The sequence below is a fragment of the Mytilus galloprovincialis genome, chromosome 4 (genome assembly GCF_965363235.1).
Source record: "Mytilus galloprovincialis chromosome 4, xbMytGall1.hap1.1, whole genome shotgun sequence".
NCBI lineage: Eukaryota > Metazoa > Mollusca > Bivalvia > Mytilida > Mytilidae > Mytilus > Mytilus galloprovincialis.
The window spans coordinates 90539024-90560790 of record NC_134841.1 but is presented as its reverse complement, the minus strand read 5'-3'; the positions used below and the strand labels follow the sequence as shown (position 1 = coordinate 90560790).

Genomic DNA, 21767 nt, shown 5'->3' with positions numbered 1-21767 from the left:
GTGTCAAATTTTACATTTAATACATTTGAAATTTATATAACTATAATTTAATTTTGGATGTAACGTGTCTTCTGATTGGCTGACGTCGTTTTGTTTATCAGCCCATAGACATAATTTTGTCATGTGACTATGACGTCATCAACGTTTTTGCTCCAGTTTAAAAAGGAATTAAGACTTAAATTATAGGAAATGACTGTAATATTTTTTCTGCCTATTCGAAATAACATAAAAAATGTCGTCCATACTTTAAATAACCCGCTACGCGCGTTATTCAGTGTGCACCACATTTTTTTTATGTTATATCTTCAAGACAGAAAAAATATTACAGTCATTCATTTCTCGTTGCATTGAAGACCTGTTGGTGACCTTCTGCTGTTGTCTGCTCTATGGTCGGGTTGTTGTCTCTTTGACACATTCCCAATTTCCATTCTCAATTTTATTAATGAAAGAACATTTGTTATATTTCGTTTTCCATAAATATTTTTCCAAATGACATTGGTAGATCGTTCAGTAAAAGTACAATTTTTATTAATCAATATCACAACAGGATGGCTGAAATTAAATACATTTTATGGCAACAGATTTTTTACTTGTTCGGCCAAATATGTAATTTATTTCCAATATAACAATAATAGATCGATTGCCGTGAGACAAACATCAAATTCAGTTGATTTTAATTGAATTGCCTTCTTATTCTTTGGTTTTATCTCTTTTTTTTTCAGTAGAGTTTTTGGTTCTGATTTTTTAATTAGTTTTTTTTCTTGGAGCATGCATGGTTTACTTTTTTTGGTATATTTTTTTTTATTTTGTTTTCACCTAAAATTTCCTTGATATGGTGAAACTCGCAGAAATCTAAATGCATGCAAAGTATTTTTTCAACCGAAATCCGTTCGTGACATGAAAAACCTTTCAAATCTCGCCATTTCAAAAGTGTGTACTGGCATTTCTAGCTGATTATTTTGTATTAACCCTTGTTTTATTGTCAATTCTGGGCTGAGTATCTTTCATTATGATTCAACTAGTTTAAAAACGAATGGAAGTGCAAATCATTCTTGGTCTAGCTGAACACATTAATAATATACGAATCAACGTGTGATCTTACGTAAATAAGTAAAATCAGGTCGAAAACACATACCCCCTCCAAACGCAAACACACACACACATTCATTATCAATTCGATCGAGAGAAAAACTTCCAAACATTTCACCAAAAGATCCCTTTTTAAAATTCTTTTTTATATGAATTAAAAGTATATCTATATAGCCTGTATAACAAAACACATGTTCATTCAAGACCGACACATTAAAAAGTTGTGTATGTTACAGAAATATGATTTTTGCCGAGGAAAGTTAAAATATAACATGAAGTTTATCTCTATATCAGGTCTTTTTATTGATTTTTGAATGCTTAACATTTAGTGCAAAATATTCATTCATTTTCAGGACGAAAGCATACGTCACTTTGTTTATTCTGATTCCCGTGAAGTAATAGCTATACTTAATGTGAAGATACCTCCATTCTTCCGATGTATGCAAAATGGGCCATTGATAATTTTAAATGGCTGAAACATAAAAAAAAAATAATAATTCGGACTTATGTTTTTGTTCTGTGCTCCACTACATCTCCACAGCAAAAAAAAGTATAGATCAGAGATTACTCGCAGTTACTGGCAGCTAGTATAAAGCCAATTACAACTAATAGAAAATCATGAATCTAAGACTAAAATATCAATTTGTACACATCCAACATTTAATTTAGTGTAAATACGGCATCTACAGTCAGAGAAAAACACGAACGTGCGCAATGCCAAGATACAGACTGTCGAGCCATGGATGTTCACATGTGTAGAAATATGATATTTAGTTTGATTATAATTTACGGATAACAAGTTCTAAGTTAAGTGTTGAATTGGTAACATTTTAGAATAATAAAAAGTGAGGATGAAAATAGGGAATACGTCAAATAAATCAAAGAGTAGCTAATCAAATCAACAATTTTTGGAAGGCTTTTTATTCATCATGTCAGTACAGAGCTGGTGATTTGTTCGGTGTATAAAAGCCCACCAGTAGCGGTATCTACTTGAGAGTATCAAAGTGTGGTTCTTTTACATTATGTCTATAGGTTATCATTTCATTCATGCATCAATGTTGGTCCATTTATCCTGAGTTATACCTCCTCGACTTTCAAATATTTGGTTTAAGCGTTTCTGAAATCCAGAAAAGCGCTTCAGACGCATGAGATTTATAACGTGTTGTTTTAATTTTTTACATACGAGACCATATTCAAAATATATTGTATGGAGTAGTGCTATCACTGCTAACGAGACAGGGTATTCTCCAGAATTAAATAGTGTGGACTAATACATGTATGGTTCACCGAGCAGCCTTGTGCATTGTGCAAAATTAATATCGTATGTTTAACAGTTCCAAGGTATCAAGTTTTAACCAGTAATTACAAAAATTAATAACAAACTGACTAAAGAACAGACGCACTGACGGGATACGGACGGGTCAAACATTATTTACAGTTACATATAATAAACTCATCATAGATACCAGGACTAAATTTTGTATATACGCCAGACGCGCGTTTCGTCTACAAAAGACTCATCAGTGACGCTCGAATCCAAAAAAAGTTAGAAAGGCCAAATAAAGTACGAAGTTGAAGAGCATTGAGGACTAAAATTCCTAAAAGTTTTGCCAAATCCAGCTAAGGTAATATATGCCTGAGGTAGCTTTACAGTCATGTTTTGAAAATAGTTTTTCTTATGAGCAACAATTGACAATTACTTAATTGCATATCCAAGTTCTTGTCTTCTTCCATAATCTTTTTGAACATTATTAATTGGCTGGATCATACCTTTTGAAATACAATAAAACAGATTTTAAAAAAATATATATATATTTATAACAATACTTAATCAATTGTATTAGTATCATTCCAATGTTAAAGTATCGTTCATAAATTAAAAACAATTAATATTTACAACAAGAACAAGAAACAAAGTAATCGGTATAAGCATACATTTTACACATTTAAAATATAACTGTACCATTTTTTGTTCGTGATAGGTTTCAACATGTCCTTTCCTAAACTTGATGACTGTGAATTAATATTGTTTGAAAACACACTGTTCAATATTTGCGAGGCAGCCTCAGCCCCATTTAGTATACTGTTACTTGTACTTTCCGGTATAAATGAATTAAACAGTTTTTTATGATTAAACCAAACATTACCAGCCACGTCTTTACCAGACCTTGTCATTTTATTTTCAGTAACATGCCCTGAAATACTAGGATTATTAAGTCCGCCTCTAGATTGAAAAGAATGTACATTATTTGTATTTTTATTCGTGTTACTGATCCAGTTATAAGGTGACGTGGTACCACTCTCTTTTGGTAAAACGTTTCCTGTGAGTTTGACAGGACGATTAGAACTAAATTGCAAAGACACTTTTGGAATCAGGTTATGCACTGAAGATTGTTTAGTAATTCTCGTTCTTTGTGTAGGCAAGTTATTAATCATATTGTTTGAATTTGATGGTTGATGCATACTTGGTATACGTTGTTGCTGGTTTCGCGAAATCTGATTATAATTTGGTGGAATCTGATTTTGAAATGATAAATTCTGATCGGCATTTGGTGAAGATTGATGGTGATTTTTCAATAATTGTTGCTGATTTTGTTGTATTTGAGACTGAATGGGCGATGTTTGCTGCAGGTTTTGTGAAATTTGATTCAATTGCGGGGGCCGGTTAGACGCTGGAACCTGTGCAGATGGCCACTTCGAATTCCAACTAGGAACTACATTGTGATAACTGTTATGAAATTGTTTTGATACTGTTCGCTGTGTAGTCCGATGATTACCATGTTCATTTGAATATGACGGCGATGGTGTACTCCATTTTTCCACCATTCTCTGAAGATGGTTATAGGCGACAAACTCTGAGTTACTTGAAATATTTGGGTTTGTTAATGACACAGAGTTTGAAGCAATTCCCGTCGTATTATTTTCTATAGGCTTGTGTACAGCACTTGTATGACTTCCTGGGTTGAGAAATTGTAGATCAATCGTATTAATAGGTTGTATGCTAGGTGTTTCTGTTTTCATCTGACTTCCAATGCTGTTTTGAAACATACCAGATGATTGTGGACCAACGTTGAATATCCGGTCATTTCGGAAGAACATTCCGTTCCGATTATTTTTTCCTGGAAAGTTAGGAGTTATATCATTATATTTATTGTCGGTAACCCATTTGTGTTGAATATTTCTTCCGCTTAAATGAGCCGCACCATGTGATGTCCTACCAGCTTGTGCTGAAAACATTTTATTTTTAAAATCGGCCAACTTTTGATCACTTAAAGACTGATCGTATATTGGAATCATAGTACCACCAACACTGTTTTGCATTGTATTTTGATTCACGTTTGATAACGTTGTACCATGAATACCATTATGTTTGTTTTGGCTATTTACGGTGTTAATATTAGGGTGATGATCTGATCCTTTTATATGATCAAATTTATTTCTAAAATAGTTATTTACATGGTCAAGCATGAGAGCGTTCCCTAGTAAATGGCGATCGGATTGTTTTTCTGGTAGACCAACATGCAGAGTGTTTCTGGACTTATCCTTCATATGTTGTAATATAGCTTGATTCAAATCAGGTAACGGATTTTCAGCAAATACCTGATTTCTAAAATTTGATGGCATTCTGTTGCTTTCTAGCATATTTTGTGGTATGTTATGATTATTCTTATTTTCAACATTAAACGGCATCTCCAGTTTTCTAAGGTTCGGTGCTGTGGTTATTCTTGGCATGTTCCAGGAAGATTGAGACTCAGGGACAGATGAGAGATCCGAATGATTAGAAGATTGTCCTGACTTTGGAACATCTGTCTGACCTTGAGGAGAAATATTTGTAGCTTCATTTGGAATCCCATTCATACTATTTGCATTTGGTTGATGAATATTAAGTTCATTTTGCATGAATCCATTAATATTTTGTTGATTATGGTTCGATGGTTCATTAAACGCCCCTGGTAATAATTTGCCATGCTGCATCTTACTTTGCTTTGCTAATAGCATATCACTCATCTTTAATAAAGCTTGCAGATTTTTTGTAAGCATTTTCTTCTGCGAATTCATATTAGTATGTTTACTATTGTCAATGATATTGCTTTGTAATGTATTCATTTGATTTCTTGATGCAGAAGAATTTCTTTTTACGCCGCTTGTTTGGAATTCAAGAGGCGGTTGTTTTAGATTAAGATCAGCTGGAGCTTCTGCTGTAGCAACATTGTTTTGATTTTTGACTTTTTCTGTTATCTCAGAAACATTGATTCGGTGTAACGTTTCGCCTGGGTTCAGAAATTCGACATCAATGAAGTTGTTAAATGCAGGTTTAAAATTACTTGGACGAATTTCTTTCAAAATTATGTTATTCGATCTAATATTTGGTATAACATTTTGTGGTTTCAAATTACTCTTTTCATAGGGTAATACGGATAAGACAGCTTCTTTCTTTTCTAAAGAAATTGGCTGCAAAGGGATGTTTCTATTTATAGATTGCTTAATATCCATCTTCGAAGTTTGTGAATTAGAAATTGAATTTTGATTGATAATAGAGTGTACTGTTGGCCTACCGTCTGCACCCAATGTTGTTGGTTTGGAAGATTTGATTTGGTTCGTTTTGTGAATACCAGGTTCTGCACCAATTAAGCTCTCAGTTACGAAATGCCTTTCATTTGCCTTATTTTGAGTGGTTTCGGAATTTTTAACGATGTTTCCAGAAAGCGTTTGTTCCAATATATTTTTCTCCTTTTGTCTATCTAAGAGATCAACTTGCTGTTTTATTAATTCAATATTTTTTGTCCTTGTAGCAGCAATGTGGCCGTTGATCTGCTGCAACATTCGTACAAGGTGTTTCCGTATCGCAAGTATTTTAGCTTCATCTAAGTGTGTCATAAACCTAGAGCGGGGTGCCAATGGAGATTCTGTTAAAGGATTAGCTGGTGGAATCTTTCCGGTCATTCGGGTAGTAGGTAGGGAATTAGCATCTTTCTTCCTATCATTCATTTTATTTTTCGTCGATTCAATATTTGCGGTCATTGGATTATTAAGTGACCCGTCAATGTTCTTGTTGTTCGAAGAAGAACTAGGCTTATTCACACCTTTCTTTGAATTTGATGGAATTTGTGCATATTTTGATTGGTTTATTCCTGGTATTGTTATAGATATCAATCCTGGATTATTTTTTTTCTTTATTGTCTGTTTTATGGTGTTTCTCTGAGATGGCTTTCTGCGATTTGACGCAGTAGGAGATCGTGTTATGGGTTTGTCCTGACTTGCTTCTGTTTTTGTTTGTTTTTCCGTTTTTCTTTTCTTTTGAACAAGATTACCAATGTCGCTTCCTTTTGATATCTTTCCTTGTTTATTTTTTTTAATCAAAGATCGGTTAAAATTTGTTGATTTTGAGTCAGATTTAGTTTTCTTTGCATTTCCGTTTCTTTTTGCTGTTGACTTCATATTATTTTTTGCTTTTATTTCTGAACTTGATGAATTGGTACTAAGCTTCGTCATAGGCTTTGATGATGAAGTACTTTTAGTTGTGTTAATTGTTTCTTTTGCTTGTTCTGAAGCATTTCCATGATGTACAACTTCAACTACTTCATAAACAAAAACTTCTTCTTTTCCGCTAGGTGACACTATTTTGTTGTACCGTGGTTTTGTCGATTTCTTGTCATTTCCTAAAGAAAAAAGAAAGTTCTTTATACTATTGAAGTTTCCTTTAGTGACTTTGGTCTTTTTATTCTTTTTATAAGATTTTTGCTTTCGTTTCTTAGCTACACCTTTTTTGTTATTAGTTGTCTTATTTTGTTGAGCCTGTGGTTCAGTCAAATGTAATTGCTTAGTACTGGAGGCTTCTGATTTTGTTAGCATTTTCTTCAGAAGTTCTTTTTTAATATTCTCCATTCGTGTTAAAAACTCTTGTTTATCCAATAAATTATTTGTAAAACTAGCATTTTTATAATTGTTCAAAGCACTTTTAATTGTTTTTGTTACCCATTCGTTCAAAGAGCTAATGTTTTTCTTGTTTTCTTCTATAGTTGACATATTTTCTTCATCTATAGTGTTCTGCTCTGCTCTCATATACTCGTAATTTTTGATATTGGAAATATGATTTTTTGAAACCATAAACTTTTCTAAATTGTTAACCTTACTATTGTTTGCGCCTGCTTGTTGTATGATTCCTAATTCCTTTTCAACATTGATGCCAGTAGTATTTTTATTAGACAGTTTACCATTAGCTTTTATGTTTATATTTTCATTAATGGTAGGTTCTGTGTTAATGCTACCACGCAATACGTTTTCGTTGCGTCCCTCTTGAGAAGTTCTGCTTTGATTTGTATTACCATTATAACTTTCATGCATTTGGTTTTGTAATTGTTTTCCAAAACTTTCTATCTGGTTTCTGCTATATGCTTCTACTTTTGTATTTTGCTTCGAACTTCTTCCATTCAAATTCTCATGTCGAATTCCAATCAATGGTGTTTCATCAATGAATTGTTTTCCACCTGCTGTTTCGAAGACTTTCCAATTATTAGGTCTGGTAGTGTGTGGTGTCGTATCAACCATTCCACTTTTATGTACATCTGACGTCATGCGGTTATAGTTATTTTTATTCTCATTTCCAGTATAAATGGTTCGTATGATATCGTCATTCTTCGTCCTCAATCGGGTGTTTTCGTCAAGAAATTGTAAATTCATATTACCCCTTGGAGAAATTTGTTCATTATTCGCGTTTTTGTAGTCGTTCAATTTTTCGTCGATTGTAGGTTTAACTTTGTTTTGGAAAATAGAAGGATCATTCTTTTTGATAGCCTGTTGTGTTCCTGTTCCATAATTTTGTATTTCACTTTTCATTTGGTTGACATGTCTCAAATTAGTAATATTATTTATGGTCTCTTTGATAATTTTGTCTATCACATTGTTTAACATGTTTTCCATTATATTTTTGTTCTTGTAGTCTGCAGCTCCTATCGGTAAATAGTTTGAATACTCAGATTGAGTGTTGTGACTGTTTGCTGCACTTTTATAACTTGGTGTTTCGTTTGGCGAAACATTTGTAATTTTGATTGTTTTGTCCAATTTGTTGTGCATATCAAATGTTTCATCAGAGTCCGTAGAAAGTAACTGTCTTCCCAGTACTCTTGATTCGCCAAGTTGAACATTTCCAATGAAAACCAGTAGAATGCAGATCACCAGTGAGGCAAAGGATTTTGTTATTTGTCCTGGAATAAAATGGTATATGCATTAAATACAATATGTTTTAATGGATAATTTGAGTTTGTAAATATAAATTAAGGAATGATATTTGAAATTTGGAACATTTATCTAATAAAAGAATAGCTTAATACTGATCAGAATTATCGAATTCTGAAAAGAAAGAAAAGTCTTACTAATTATAAGCATCATATGTTTACATAAAGTTTGTATGAGATTGTAGTTTAAGATATCGTCTTGCCTTTCACATACTGTTGAAGAAATAATGAAATATTCACGAAAACTCTCGTATTCAATAGTTCAGAACCCCTTTGCTGGTGCAATTTTTCTCTAATCGTCGTGTGAGATAAAAAGAAATAATTGAAAAATTGAAAAAAGGCCTGTACCAAGTCAGGAATATGACAGTTGTAAAAAATTTGTTTGATGTGTTTTTGCTGTTGATTTTTCCATTTGCTTATTGACTTCCCGTTTAATATTTTCCCCGAGTTCGGTATTTTTGTTATAATAACGGCGGTGAGCTCAGAAGCCTGGACAGTGGGCAACGATGTCTGGATGGTCAGACAAGAACAAACAAACAGAAGGTAGTGAGGTAAGAAGAACACCATGATGTTAGTCAAAGTTTCCATTTCTGTGCAGCATCCTAAGCCACCCCAGTAAAAATACAAATAAGAAGCTTTTCAAGAATTTCGTAGTATAAGTATTTTCGTCCAAAGCGAAATTTGTCAATTAAGTTAAGTTCGATCAAATGAATATATGTCAGGCATTGGTGTTCGATTTATAAGAGTCGAAGAAAACAGTTGACAATTTACCATAAGGTCGAGGTAAGATTATTTGTAATAAAAAATATACAAGCATCGGTTAATTTCGCTGTAGTATGCCAGTGTTATCTATAAAAGTAGATAAATTCAAGAATGAATGGAAAAAAAGAAAAAAAGATCAAAGTACAGCATGTATAAAGTACTACTTATTCAATTTAGTCGGTCTATTGTACTTTAGTGGTCTACTTTATTGTTGTTTTGTTAGTCAGTATTAGACAAGAATATATGTCATAGGTTGATAAAATGATGAATTGATGATAAATCAAAACATGTTTTCATTTTTGGTAAAAATCAATGTATTTATCATATACTTTTTTTTTATTTTTGTATCCAATAATTTGGTAAGGGGCTTATTTTTGGTTTAAATTAATTAGTTCATTATGATAAATAAAGAATGAAATTGTTTTAGGATGAATATATTAACCTACAATCGGACAAAATTAAACGCAGAAACTAGTCATTGGTTTAAATATACATCTTTTTATTAATAAATCAAATGTCATGCCCTTTTCAGTCATAATAGCAATAAATAATAAACCGCTGAATTTTCAACTAAAACACACAGAGATAAATATATTTATCAATCAAATTTCTAAATCAGATATGTTTATGTCAGAATATTAGTCAACATTTAAAAAATGACTCTTTTAATTGGATTTCCATATGACCCGCCCGGTTGAGGATAGTTCAAGTAACTAGGTCCATCATATTTTGAAACTTTGCTTTTTTATCTTGACCAAACACCTTTTAATGAAACGGGGAAATGATAAGTGTAGAACACTAACAACGGCATTACTATATATACAGCATTTAGGTCTATTATTTCTACGAATAATGTGTAGACCTGTATCTTTCTACGGCAAGTAATAGACAGATTTAAAACTATCGTATACGTTTTCAGTAAATAAGATCGGAAATTGTGAGTGCTAGTGCGCTTGGTTGTGGCATTGTTTGTATTTTTAACATTACGTGCAGATGGCCAACCGTTGGTGGTGTATATGTATAACGAAATCAGAGGTCTATATTTTACTGATGATTAGACTTGGCAGCTGAGTTATGCATATATATAGAAGAAGACGATTACCCTGGCGAAGCACCCGATCTAGCTATAACCTTTCTTTTTATTTTGTACCTTGATTAGTACCTATGCATCGATTTATGATAAGAATTTGAAAAAAATACTGTTGTCTCGAATTCAATAATAATATACACGTAATGATTGCAGGTTGGATGTCCCAAACCTCCTTTATCATTTTGGGTTTTATGCCTTCAGAGGTTTAAATGTTTTGCTTCTCAAACTTCCTGTTTCAGGCGAACCTTGTGAATGTTAGAGGTTATTCCTTAAACGATTATTAATTAATATCAAAGGTTGTTGTATTTACTTTTATTTGTTTATAGAAGTGGGTACTTGCTTACCTTGTTGTAAAGCGAATCTAGTATTAAAATCATGGATGTGATATGAATAAACCAGAGCAGGTCATGTGCGTATGCTTCTACTCGGAAAGGGGTATTTCGATTTTCATCAAGGTTCTCATATCAATATCGATAACCACAATAACATGGGAGAGGGAAATATAAGGAATGATACATCATAAAAATTATACACTTTTTTGGCCCTAAATTATTTTGAATACCTGTTTTAAAAATTCTATATATCTCACTGTCTTTGTTAAAATATCAATTAATGTCATTTGTCAACCTATAAAAACATGTCTGCTTATCAGTTATAACGAGAACACATATAATTATTGTTTAATTATTCAGCCGAAATTGTTATCGCACTGATTGATCGTTTATATTTCTTTCTATCTATAAGACATTGACGTAGATTAGATGCACAAATTGCACATTTTGTAAATTTAATTCTGCCCTTCATTTCCGAGTATTTATACAGGAAAAAAATTAGACACCAGTCTTTTATAGTAGAGGATAAATTCTTTTCTTGTTTAACATATGCAAGATATGTTGTAATTTCCTATCGTAAATTTCATATTTGGACACTTTGATTTTTAAGATGAATAAGAAGTTGAAAGATTGATATATCCGGATAATTAATTTTGACTCCTTTAGAATTGTCAAATTTCCATTTGAATACATCATTTGCATACCTACAATGATAATTCATCACGTCTTAGCTTAAATAGTTAAAATGTAACAACACGTAGCCAATCAAATCTCAATATAAATGATAAATATGAAAATGCGTGTCAATAAGGCAACTTCCCATCCAAGTCACAAAGTATAAAAAGTTAACAATTAGAGTATAGGTCAAAGTACGACCCTCAAGACAATCAGCCAGCTATAAAGGGCCCCAAAATGACTATAGTGTAAAACAATTCAAACCGGAATGATTTAACCAACGGTCTAATCTATGTAAAAAGAGGAGAAACGAGGAACATCTATAAACCCCATCAACAAACGGGAACCACTGAACAACAGGCTTCTCACTTCGGACAGGTGCATAAAATACACCAGGTTAAAACTTTAAACAGGCGCCAACCTTCACCCTAACCTAAGACAGTAGTATAACATTACAACATAAAAAGGACACACTTTACATTCTTTCTTTGCAATACCGACTGTTTTTAACTGCGAAAATACGGAGATGTAGTATTATAACCAACTAGACAACTGTTCACCAAAGAACAATGAATATGTCACTGGTAGAATAAGGAAACTAAATCATGGTAATTGGCACAACTATAATAAATCTTTCAACTCATATTACATAATTTGGAATTATTCATGTCGCATACAATCTTTAACCTGTGCACCTTGATCCATCAATCTGTATAGGCATATATGCATTTTTCTCATTGAGGAATTGACAAAACAAAACCAATGTCTTAATTATGTAACAAGAAGGGTGTGGATAATATATGGTTATTGCATGTATTACATGCATATTGGTGTGAGTATTGTCCCACGTAGATTTAAATTATATTGCAATAGCTTGCAACCACAAAATATATTATACGCGGAATGGTGTTTTTTCGTGTAAACCCGATTTAAAGTTAAGGTTGAAAACCTGTTTAAAACATATGCAGTCACTGATGACGTCTTTGATTTGAGGCATTTGTGCGATATCAAAGAATAGTGTACGCTTACTTTCGTTATGATCTGTTATGTTCTGCGGAAAATATGATTGCCAATAACTTAAAACTATAATTACTGCAGGTCACTGTACAGCCTTTCGCAATAAGCAAAACCTATATCGTATTGTAAGCTATTTAAGTCCCTGTAATTACAACAGTAGAAAACTAACAGTCTGATTAAAGCTTGCATATACAATCAAACCACAAAAAATTAAAATTGTCAGACGTCAACCAACGACTTTTTTTGGCTACAGGCTCTGTTCAGGCCAGGAAAAAACACAATGTGACATGGTTGAATATATTTTTAGGCGTTCCAACACCCCAACCCCCCTAATCTGGAACATTAGTGTTAAATAACCACATAAGACGCAATTGTAAAACTCAGTTGAAAAGAGCATTACTTGACTGATCAATAATAAGCACAGACTCGACCAACATGAAGACAAAACAACCACCTAAAGTAATGATTTAAAAGCACAAGCAATTGCAGAAAGCCAAATAAACTAGAAAATAAGAAGATTGTAATAAACAAACATCCACAACGGTCATGGGTTACTGATACATATATTGTGGGGGGAAAGGGAGGGATGAAAATAAAATTGTCATGTCCCAAAGTTATGATGATAACACGACCATGTAAAATAACATTACAAATAAAAGAAAAATATTGCTTCAATCATAACATGAAAATAACACTTTAACTCCAATTTTTCAATACGATTATATTGATAATTCCTCGGAGTTAATTTAACATGATTGTGAGAGCTTAATCCTCTCCCTTAACCTGGCACAGTGATGTAACAGCAGAATCAGTTTGAAAGGGATGGCACGAAGCACAAAAACAGCAGAAAAATAAACTGTTGACACAGAAATATGTCTTGTCGACAGAAATAGAATCCCAGCCAGAATCCCGATATTTGAAGTTGTTGTCGTTGGTTCATGTCTATCATATTTGTTTTCCTAAATTGTTACAGACTAGGCTGTTAGTTTTATTCAAATAATTGTTTTTCACGTTAGGGCCTTTTATAGTCATCTGACTATACGTTATGGGTTTTCTCAAAGTTGAAGCTACTTTATAGAAAATATCATTGAGCTTTCACAAGAAGTTCCTGTCAAAAAAATATAAGCCGAAAACTTAACATTGAAAGTTGCTTATTAAAGTAAAGCATACACCGTTATAATTATAGACAGCATGTAGGACCATAATTGGTCACAACTTTACAGCAATTGTTATGTTTTAATTTTACTAAAACAACAACAGCGTTACAACTGATAATGAAATTTTTTGAAAGATCCTAATGCAATGTTTTACTAAACTAAAAACCTAGGATCAATCCAGTGCGTTTCCATGGATCAAATCTAAATTTGAATATATTCGATAAAAAAAAAGTGAAGGAATGAGGTTGTGAATGGGGTGTTCTTCTTTTCAGTATTCTGAAAGTTGGTGTATTTTTTTTTATTCTTTATATTTTTAGACCATTAATTTGTTTTGGCTCATTGTTATCTATTCATTACAAGTTAATACTCCATTAGTCCCTATTCTTTATTTTTTTAGCATGGTTTAAGTTTTGGAAAATCTTAGACTCTCTCCTTTTAAATACCGCCTACTGTAGCCATGAGAATGTCACTAAGCTTACAGCTTAAAAAATAATGTTGATGTTTACATGTACAGCTATTGATTGCACGGAATTTTAAGGGTCCTCTTTTTCTTTCTGTACATAACAGTCCCTGACTCAGATTCTTATGTTCAGTTAAAAAATATGTTTTTAGAAATAGTAAAAACTACATGTATATTTTAAATTGCACTTCATTCAGATCTGTTAACTAAATGCATTTATTTCATTCCCAATTACATTTTTAAAGCAGGATTACAATTTTAGACATATAACATATAATAAAGCTAAGCTCACCCATTTCCACACAATGTACTGACAATTCTACGATGTTTTCATCTGCTGTACTAATGGAAAAGTCACACCGATCCTCTTCGATGACAAGATCATCAGTCAAATGTCACTTCAATCAACTATAGAAAACATTTAAATATTTTACCAATTAAATTTTCAAATCAAGTCAATAATTGAGTATTTTGTCGTAAATATATCAAATTGATGAAATTTACGTTTAGTTTAGCAGAGGTGAATAGTAAGTAAGAGAATAAACTTTTGACATACTTTAAACTAGGAGATAATTTGATTTTTTGATTGGTTGTAACACATTTTATTCAATAGGAATATACTTGAGGTATTTTTGAATCTTAACAAAATTAATATATGAGCAAGTTAGTAAATCATGTGTATATACTTACATGTATATATGAGAATCTTTGACTGACTTTTGAATATATCCATAAGTCCATATAAAACGTATGTTTTCTACTAACGCACATTTGATAATTGTATACGTTGAACAGGTAATAGTTGAATAGTAGATTTTTATATAAAAAAGAAATTTACGTCTGACATTGATCACTCAATAGATGAGTGGAGACATCAATGATCAAACGTTATAAACATTGACTCTGGCGAAATTTACATTTTTTTATTTTTAGATGTTTTTATTTTTTAACAAAGGCTTGTAGTCCCGCAGACGATATTCTATTCAAATTTGTATATTTAAACAATTAACGGACCATTTGTATGTAAAAAAAAAACACATGCAAATTTACTGCACTTACAGTGTGATTGTCAGGGTAGAATGTAATCCAATGTATGCACTTACAGTGTGATTGTTAGGGTAGAATTTAATTACTTCACTTACAGTGTGATTGTCAGGGTAGAATGTAATTACTGCACTTACAGTGTGATTGTCAGGGTAGAATGTAATTACTGCACTTACAGTGTGATTGTCAGGATAGAATGTAATTACTGCACTTAGTGTTATTGTCAGGGTAGAATGTAATTACTGCACTTACAGTGTGATTGTCAGGGTAGAATGTAATTACTGCACTTACAGTGTGATTGTCAGGGTAGAATGTAATTACTGCACTTACAGTGTGATTGTCAGGGTAGAATGTAATCCAATGTATGCACTTACAGTGTGATTGTCAGGGTAGAATGTAATTACTGCACTTACAGTGTGGTTGTCAGGGTAGAATGTAATCCAATGTATACTATCTTCGATAAAGGTTGTTTTACATGCAATTAATTAATAACACCAACAATGTATAAAATCCGTTTAATTCCTTTTATAGGACTATTAGCATCTGTAAAAATGAAGAAATAAAATACTAAACTTCAAGGAAAATTAAAAACGGAAAGACCTTTATCTGTTGCCAAAATCAAAAGCTCAAACATGTCAAACAAATGGGGAAACACTTGGTACAGACATTTTCTTATGTAGAAAGTGGTTGAATTGACCTGGTTTTATAGCATATTGACAAAAATGTGTGAACAAATTGTGTTGTAATCTTAATCACCATAAAAGAAACAAATATGCAAACAAAGAAAAACAAAATGGCATACAGACAAAGCTCATAAGCATGGACAAGAATTCAAAAGTTGCACAATAACACTATGACATGAGGTATAAGTACCGAGCCACGACAAAAGGATATTACTAAAAAAGGAATATTTATCAACAAAGCCGTTCGGTGGACTTTTTTTTAAAAAAAAGGACGTGACGTTCTTCGACATAACCCGGTTCATCAACTTTCTGTTAAGACACTGATGACGTTTTATAAAGCCTGAGTAACAGCTGCACTGAAGCACTTGGATACCGAATTAGTTGGGAGAGGTGTTTTTCAACTCGTACATGCGGGCATTGATGCAGACACCTGGGTGCAGGGACGTCATAAAATGGAAGTGACGTGTGTCGAGTTTATGAGCTTCCGTCCTTGCTTGGAAGTTTGATGTCAGTCTAGTTAATGACATCACGATTTTAACTACCCAAATACTTGAAACAACCCCTCACGTGCAACGCCTATGTACCTCATCGCGATCGATATCAACTAATACTATAAATACAAAAGTAACACATCATTCAAATTCATCATCTTTTTATTTCTCTAGTGGTTCAGTATCTTGGTGCTTCACAAATTTCAATGTCTAACAAGGTCAAACTTCGAAGTATTTTTTTACTTGAATAATTGACTGGGTGTTGGTTGCTTAACGTCCAGTGGGTAATATTTCATGCATGTTCAGAAAGGAAACAGATAAATCCAATAGGATAGTCTACAAGGCGTATCGACAGGACGAGGAATAGAATTGACTGTTACTGAGGGTAGCATCCAGACAAGAGCATTGAGAAAGGCCACATACGGACCACTTTATGACTTGTGCGACACTAATTTGTATTGTTTTATTGAGAAAAGTGCAGAGATGATTAGCGCACTCGAATCACAAGTTCGTTGTTCAGATGTCAAAATATGACAAGATGGAAATGCACGTAGTTTAAAAAAAAAATAGATTTTTTTCAAGTTGATCCCAAATGGACAATCGCATGAAGGTTATATATATATATATATATATATCTAAAGGTTATTCATATTTGACCTTTTTCTATTAAATAGGGTTAATCATTATACCATGATAGATGCAGAATTAAAACAGTAGACGTAATTTGTTATCCAAATGAGCTTAATGAAGATTCGATGACTTCCTTGTGTAACTATTCTAAAATATTAAAAGTCAATGAACCTAAAGATCTCTTATATATTGGATCCGCCTCTGACGTCTTATGGTAGCTTGTTCGCTTCGATTGCAGGAAGTCGTGGATTCAAACCCAAATACCAAAATTGGTATTTTCTGCTTCTCTGCTTAGGAGAAAGGCATTAAGGAATAAGAACAAAGACTGATCGATTCGGAATCAAAATAATGTGTCCGGGTAAGGTGACGGTAAACTGCTACCTTATGCACTTTCAAGGATCTACAGTCAATTTGTCGATACCTGTATCTTGGCATTTCACAAAGTCATGTTTTTCTCTGATCGTTTTTACACTAAAGCCATTGAAAGCTGGATATGTACTGATTAATAATTTAGCTTTGAACTTCTAGAGTAATCGCAGTCTGAGAGTATAAAAAGTCTATTCTCAGATATGTACTTCGTGTATTTTTGTTGTTGGGATGTAAAAGTTCCCCGTCCATTCTGATTTTTATATCTATAATACTAAAATAACGAGGTCCAATTTGTCAGCCGTTGGGCCCTTTTGTTTTCCAAATAATTAATATTACCAATAATTGATAAGTTCCAGGTCGACGGGTTCAAACAGGAAGATTTTGAAAGCAGAGAAAACTGTGCATCTTATGATCGGCATGACTTTATCAGATAATACGCATAGATATATACTTTAATTCAATCACGGACCCACGACATCACGGGTGTGTTCTAGTGAATATATATTTTGATGAGTTAAGCCTTTTAAAACTGATTTTTATAGTTCGTTCTTACGCTATATTGTACTGTTACAACACTGTCACAGTTTAGGTGAGGTTGGGATCCCGCTAACAGGGCCTATAACAAGTTTAACGCAACCACATTTTGTATGTATGTCTCTGTTCCAAGCATTGACAGATCCATATCTTTTTATAAGGGGGTCGGGAGCACGGACAGCATGCCATAAAAGGGGGTCCGCAACACTGTTCATCAGTGATTCCCTATATAATCAACCAAATTTGTTCCTCACTAAAAGGGGGTCCCCTGGATCCGTCCATGCGAAGTCAGTAGACTGTAATTCAGTGGTTGTCGTTTGGTGCTTTTTTGCTACATATCTGTTTTTCGTTCATTTTTGTTTTGTTTATTAATTAGGCCGTTAGTTTTCTCGTCTGAATTATTTTATATTTGCCATTTAGGGGTTATTTATAGCTGACTATGCGGTATGAGCTCTGCTCATGGTTGAAGGACGTACCTAGAGCAATAGTTTATAATTTCTGTGTCATTTGGTGTCTTGTGAAGAGTTGTCTCATTGGCAATCATAACACATCTTTTTTCTATAACACGTTAACAAACCGACTCAACATTTAGATATTCTCACAGACAAACAACCAATAACTTAAAATATAAGGACAGACACTACAAGCACGGGGACACATTCTACTGCATCCACACAGCACGAGTAACAAACCCTGCAGTAAATAGATATGTCTGTTTGGTACAAATCAGGCGCGGATCCAGCCATTTAAAAAAAAGGGGGGGGGGGTTCCAACCCATAACAAAAGGGGGGGGGTTTCCAACTACATGTCCCCATTCAAATGCATTGATCGGCCAAAAAAGAGGGGTTCCAACTCCCCTCCCCTGGATCCGCCACTGCAAAGCAGGGTTAATATTCATATATCATTAACATATTGTCGTCCTGAATATGCACATTACTTTGCCACTGGACTTAAGCAACCATCCATCATCAATATCTTGTACCAAATAACTTTAAAATAAATTGTATTTTCCCCAATCTTCCACAGAGCGTGCCTTACAATTATCGACCTTCTAATTACGTTTTCATTTTTAAAAAGTCCTACTAGTTCATATCCCATAAACTTTTGAATAATAATTTTGAGAAATATACTCTTGAAGTGGGAACTAATAAAATGCCGTTAGTCACAAAGGGAAAACTGAAACTTTTTTTTTAAATAAAGTCTTGATTCAAGCTACCAATTAATGTACCTGTAAGTTTCTAGGCTTATGTTAGAGTATGAACTTACTAATGATCTGCTGAGGTTGGACTTTGGACTAGCTTTCAGCAATTGCAACTACTCTGTGTCCTGATTTTTATATTTTTGTGATTTGTACCTATTTGATGATTAAATCTGTTATAGTTTATTCTTATGATGTGGGTTTTTTTTGGACACTGCCACAGGTAAATGGCGGGTAGAGATTGAAGAGCACAGAACATGTGTAAACCCACCACAATCTGTATGCGCCTTTCCCAAACAAGGGGACTTTATAAAGTGGTTTATATATGCCATAATGGACATTTTATTTATTGTTGTTGGCTTTGAACTTGTTATCCAGGGTCTTTAATATCTGTCTATATCATGTATAAAGTATGTGTTCTGTTCATTGTTGAAGAACCTCATGTGACCTGCAGTTGTTCACATTGTTGTCTTGTTCACATTGTTATCTTGTTCACATTGTTGTCTTATTCACATTGTTGTCTTGTTTAATTGTTGTCTTGTTCACCTTGTTGTCTTGTTCACATTGGTTTCTTGTTCACATTGTTGTCTTGTTCACATTGTTGTCTTGTTCACATTGTTATCTTGTTCACATTGTTGTCTTGTTCACATTGTTATCTTGTGCACATTGTTATCTTGTTCACATTGTTGTCTTGTGCACATTGTTATGTTGTTCACATTGTTATGTTGTTCACATTGTTATCTTGTGCACATTGTTGTCTTGTTCACATTGTTATCTTGTTCACATTGTTCTCTTGTGCACATTGTTGTCTTGTTCACATTTTTGTCTTGTTCACATTGTTGTCTTGTTCACATTGTTATCTTGTTCACATTGTTTTCTTGTTCACATTTTTGTCTTGTTCACATTGTTGTCTTGTTCACATTGTTATCTTGTTCACATTGTTATCTTGTTCACATTGTTGTCTTGTGCACATTGTTATCTTGTTCACATTGTTGTCCTAACTTGAGGGAAAGTTGTCTGAATGGTAATCATACCACATCTCCACATTGTATATGAAGTTGGCATCAATATGTCTATGGATAGACCAAAAACTGCAATTCAGTTGAAGGTTAATGACCAATTTTGACATATATCATGTATATATTTATCATAAAATGTAACTAGAGGCTCTAAAGAGCCTGTGTTGCTCACCTAGGTCTATGTGAATATTAAACAAAGGACGCAGATGGATTCATGACAAAATTGTGTTTTGGTGATGGTGATGTGTTTGTACATCTTACTTTACTGAACATTCTTGCTACTTACATATATCTAGATATCTATAATGAACTTGGCCCAGTAGTTTCAGTGGAAAATGTTAGTAAAAATTTACAAATTTTATGAAAATTGTTAAAAATTGACTAGAAAGGACAATAACTCCTTAGGGGGTCAATTGACCATTTCAGTCATGTTGACTTATTTGTAAATCTTACTTTGCTAAACATTATTGCTGTTTACAGTTTATCTCTATCTATAATAATATTCAAGATAATAACCAAAAACAGCCAAATTTCCTTAAAATTGCCAATTCAAGGGCAGCAACCCAACAACAGGTTGTCTGATTCATCTGAAAATTTCAGGGCAGATAGATCTTAACCTGATAAACAATTTTAACCCCCCCTCCCCACCCCCCTCACCCCAGTCAAATTTGCTCTAAATGCTTTGGTTTTTGAGTAATAAGCAAAAAACTGCATTTTGCCCCTATGTTCTATTTTCAGCCATGGCAGCCATCTTGGTTGGTTGGCCGTGTCACCGGACATATTTTTAAAACTATATACCCCAATCATGATTGTGGCAAAGTTTGGTTAAATTTGACCCAGAAGTTTCAGAGGAGAAGATTTTTGTAAAAGTTAACAGACGACGACGGACGACGACGACGACGGACGACGACGACGATGGATGCAAAGTGATGAGAAAAAATATAACATCCTTAATCTTTTCCCTAAACTCTGTGGGATACATATTTTAAAACTTCCAAATTTAAATAAATTAATGTCGAAAAGAGACATCTTACTAATTCAGTACAAAATAAAATTTTAAAAACCCAGGTTATATTTGTAGTTTAGGCTTCAATATCAATACACTACTCTGAATTACATCTTTATTTGATAAAAAAATATGTAAAAATGTTTATAATTAATGTAAGAAAAATCTAAAAACTCTTCAATTTTAATAACAATACAGAATGACATATTGGATAATAAAATACTGCAAACAGATGTTGTATATAATTACTACCATATATATATATACATGTATAACATGCTATCTTGACATTTGGAAATCAAAATGGGTTTATTTTGTAAAGTATTATTCTATATCAATTACCTATCATTTAAGTAGCATATATAAAAAAAGAAAATGTGGTACTGTATGATTGCCAATGCAGTCCAAAAAAAAATGTCAAAAATTTGAAATTTTTACCAAACTCTTTTATCACCCTACACCCTGGTGATAGAATTAAATTGTTTGATATCATAATATTTCAATTGACTCTTGTTTAAAACATATCAAAAAAAAAATATGCAGCCTAGTACAGAATTTTTATAAAAATGTTGAATGTTGTAAAATTTCATAAAAAAAACATGCATATATATTTAAGCCAATTTTCGCCTATTACACTCCATTGACATTACATTTGTTTTTTTTTTCTAAATAATCAATATGCAATTTTCTATGGTGATCAGTCATGTCAGTGGTGGGCAAAATCTGAGTGTCTTTATCATGTTTATAGAAATGTACCAAATAATCAGTGGTGTGGGAAACCTGAATATCTCACTAACAAGTGACTGTTGGTGATTGTTTAATGTGCTTACAGGATTACGTACATGAATAGGTCATTTTTCAAACAGTTACCATTGGTCATTCTTTCATATTGGAACATGATCAAATATTTAGGTACAGTTTAAAGACCAGAATATATCCTACAATTCATTCAGACCAGAATACCCAAACAGTCTTG

At 33.0% G+C, this 21767-nt stretch overlaps 1 protein-coding gene across 2 annotated transcripts; it reads right to left on the bottom strand.

The window, feature by feature from the left end:
* Nucleotides 1-2892: 2892 nt before the first annotated feature.
* LOC143073361 (uncharacterized) lies at nucleotides 2893-14269 on the bottom strand. 2 transcript variants are annotated; one of them, XM_076248840.1, is made up of 3 exons: nucleotides 14110-14269; nucleotides 7224-8294; nucleotides 2893-6749 (listed from the first exon to the last, which is right to left on the bottom strand). In XM_076248840.1, exons 1-3 carry the CDS (start codon nucleotides 14111-14113, stop codon nucleotides 3028-3030), a joined length of 4797 nt encoding a protein of 1598 aa, XP_076104955.1. In that variant the 5' UTR covers nucleotides 14114-14269; the 3' UTR covers nucleotides 2893-3027. The 2 variants fall into 2 exon arrangements, with proteins under 2 accessions (XP_076104955.1, XP_076104954.1); XM_076248839.1 differs by having other exon boundaries at nucleotides 2893-8294.
* Nucleotides 14270-21767: the final 7498 nt, after the last annotated feature.